The 3,372-nt window shown below is 57.8% G+C and overlaps 1 protein-coding gene across 1 annotated transcript in view; it reads right to left on the bottom strand.

Moving 5' to 3' along the window:
* LOC104544757 (EF-hand domain-containing protein D1-like) overlaps nt 1-1,218 on the bottom strand; it is a gene marked incomplete at its 5' end in the record, with an annotated part of 6,641 nt that extends 5,423 nt beyond the window's left edge. Inside the window, 3 exons of the mRNA XM_010189707.1 lie at nt 247-256; nt 682-829; nt 1,157-1,218. Of these exons, the coding sequence (XP_010188009.1) occupies nt 247-256; nt 682-829; nt 1,157-1,218 (220 nt within the window). The remainder of the gene's footprint in view (nt 1-246; nt 257-681; nt 830-1,156) is intronic.
* Nucleotides 1,219-3,372: the final 2,154 nt, after the last annotated feature.

Raw genomic sequence — 3,372 nt, 5'->3', positions numbered from 1 at the left:
TGCTGAGATGAGTTTGGTACCCTTGAGTGCACGCAGGTCACAGCTCAAATTCCTGCTCTTCCTCCACCTGGCAGCAGATCCCAGCCGCAGAGCCCCAGATCTCAGCACAGCGGTGACAGACCTGTTCGCTGTGTGTCCCTGCTGAGCTGGCACCCAGTACCAAACTGCTGCATCGCCACGTTGATTCTTCACTGCAGGGAGGTGACCACTTGCTGTGGCTGGTCACTGCGTGGTGCAGAGAGGGACCCAATATGAACTGGAGGAAGTCTCCTGTGCCCCATGAGACCAGCTGCTCCAAGCAGAGCCCTCTCTCTGCACCTGAAATGCGGTCTGAGCTGCTGTACTGCAGGAGCCCAGCAATGAGACCTGCTGACTCGAGGGACACAGCACCTCCAGCTACAGCAGGGAGCTCGGTCAGCATTCCCAAGCAGCTGCACCAGAGCTCAAACACAGTCCCAGAGCCAGCAGAGACGCTGGAGAGCTTTGACACCAGGTACTATTACTGCCACAGAGAGATGGATGCTGACAGTGGTCCACATCTTGAGCTCCCCATGGCGTGGGGAAGCTCCCCTGCTTCTCCACTGCACCCCACAGCTGGAGAAACACAGAGGGGACAGTGCTGCCTACAGCTGGAGTACTGGGCTTGGCTGCCTCCTTCCTCTGCCCCACAGCCACCCTCACCTCACGGAAGCAGAGCTTCCCGTCAAAGTCTTCATCCACCTCCTTGATCATGTTCTTCAGCCCCAGGTGGGTCTGCGGGGCTCCCAGCTTTTCCATCATCAGCTTCAGCTCCATCAGATCGATGTACCCATCCCGTCCCGAGTCATACCTGTGGGGTGCAAAGGGCAGGGGGTCAGCTCTCATCATCCCCCATCTGCACCTTCCCAGAAAAGGAACCGTGCAAATGGATAAAGCCACAGGGAAGTTCAAAGCTTGGGGGAAAGGGGAAGCTGCACAGCACAGCCAGTGCTGAGATAAATTAAGCTCAGGGAAGCAGTGGGCAGCTTTCAGAGCTGTCTCATCAGAGAGAGAAGGACTCAGAGGAGCTCAGACCAAGCCGCCCACACAGAAAGTGCACAGAGGAACTCAGCTTATCTCAGCGGGATTTCCAGCTCACCCACTGGCATGTCCAGCACAAAGGTTACACACAGCTTACACCATGCACCAGCTCAGGGAGGTGAAGGCAGCTGGAGCCAGCTGCTGCCAGGTCTCCTGCTCCTTTAGAGGAGAAACAGGGAGCAGAGGACAACCAGAACCTCCCAGCAGAAAGCAGCTCTTTCTTTGTAAGCAAAGCACACCCCCTCTAGCTGTGAAGATCTTTCCTCTTGAGTTTTGTCCTACACAAGCACTGTGCTTCAGGGCAGCTGCTTATCCAGCGTCCCAGGGCACAGCATAAAGACAGACCTGGGGGAGCACAGCAATCCCAGCTGGTGCTGTGTGTTTCACCACGGGGGAACACGAAAGAGCACCCATGCACGGGGCAGAGTGCTTTAGGGGGTGACCTGCTGTGCTCAGCCTGGGACCAATGCATCCTCTGACATCTGCTGTGGGTGTGAGTAAAGCATCCAGCCTGCTCAGCAACCAGGGCCATCACTGGGTTTCAAAGTCCAAAGTCTGGAGGGACGGGTGCTCTGCTATCACACAGCCCATCAACACCCCTCTCTGACCCTGGTCCTGCCATCAGGGTCCCACGCAGAGCTGGGGGCTCACATGGGAAGATGAAGCAGGGTCTGCCAGGCTGAGCTCAGCCCCAGCACACAGCCTGCCGCTGTCCCCTCACCACCAGCTCATCCTGACAGAGTTAAAGCCATTTAACTGTTCAGAAAGGAAACCCTTTGGCAGGGAACCATCATCTTTCACTGACTGTCAGCTCTATTCCAAAGAAATGAGGGCTGCAGCCACCCCAGACCGAGCCCTGCACAGTTGTGGTTATCCTGAAGAAAGCCCTCGCAGCCGCAGAGGAAGCTGTGGCGGAGGAAGGCACGAACAAAGCCACGGGCCCTGTGAGGCAGGGCTGCAGCCGAGAGCTCTGCCTTCCCCAGCACAAGGTGCTTTTGCTCCGGTCTGGACCATCTTGGGTACTCTCTGCACCTCTGTTTCCAAGGGCCCCAGGCCCCAAAGACCCCAAATGACAGGGACATCACCACTGAGCTGGCACAAAGCCCCTGCTACCGATCTGTCTGCATGCTCTGCACCAAGCAAACCCAGGAGCCCACCAGGCAGGACGGCTTTCTGGAAAAGTAGGAAAGAAACCGGCATCAGAGCAGAAACCAGGTCAGAGATCCGAGACGTCACCGGGAAGAGGCAGGAGGTTCATCGCAGCAAGGAAGGCATCAGTTAATTAAGCCACGTGCACACAGCCTTATCCAGCTCAGCTCCAGGACACACTGTCAAGACCTCACCGAAGCATAAACGCAATATTTAATTGTCAATTTTATTTGAGTTTGGGAGGAAGGGCATGGAGCTGTTCCTCCAGAGTAAGTGCCTTTGATCAGGTAAAGCAGCAGAGTATATAAAGGCACTTGGGATTGGGGTCGGAAGGATTTTTGGCCCCAGCAAGCTCATGCTGCCCATTGGCTGGGTGCAGAAGCAGGATGACACCAAGGTCCCCACCTCAGGCTGCTCCTCTGGGGTCAGGACACTGCCCAGCCCCTCTTGGAAGCATCAGGTAATGGAGATGAAGGCAGAAGAAGGGCTCCCACGGATGCTACGGTGGGCAAACACCAGCCCCTCTGTGCCTGCCCTGCTGCTGAGCCCAGGGGCAAACGTGCTGCCCCGAAAGGGTTAAGCGTGGGGCACGGCTTCAGGGCTCGTCATCCCCGCAGAGGCAGCACAAAGCCAGGATTGTGAGAAATGGGGTCCTGCCAGCAGCGGGGCCGGGGGCAGAGCAGCACACTGTACCAGCCACACAATGGGAGCTGAGCACGCCAGGCCAGGGTACAGCTGGTGCCGAGACAGCCCAAAATCAGGTTACCAGTCCCCTGCACTCTGAAGGGACACTGAAGCCCTCTCCATGTGCTCGGCGCCAGCCCCGCAGAGCGACAGCAGCACCCTGCAAACTGCTGCATTCCGCCCCCACCTCCCTTGCCTCCTAAAAGAGACCAAGTATTTTAGGAGCTGGGCACAGCCCCTGGGCTGCCACGGAGCTGAGCAGCCAGACTATTTAGGGAGAGGCGTATTTATAGGGCATGAGAGACAGCGCATTTTTTTCCCCCCCGCCGGCACAGGCGCTCGGTGCAGTCGGGCCGTACCTTGCCGGGCAGCCGGGCCGTACCTTGCCGGGCAGCACCTTGCCGGGCAGCCGATGCTCCCAGCACACCTCAGCCCTACCAAAAACCCCACTGTCTGCCTTTTGGGAGCCCCCAGTGCTGC

The sequence above is a fragment of the Mesitornis unicolor genome, unplaced genomic scaffold, assembly GCF_000695765.1.
Source record: "Mesitornis unicolor isolate BGI_N332 unplaced genomic scaffold, ASM69576v1 scaffold31018, whole genome shotgun sequence".
NCBI lineage: Eukaryota > Metazoa > Chordata > Aves > Mesitornithiformes > Mesitornithidae > Mesitornis > Mesitornis unicolor.
Note: the sequence above shows the minus strand (reverse complement) of the source record. Positions and strands in the feature narration are given on the sequence as shown.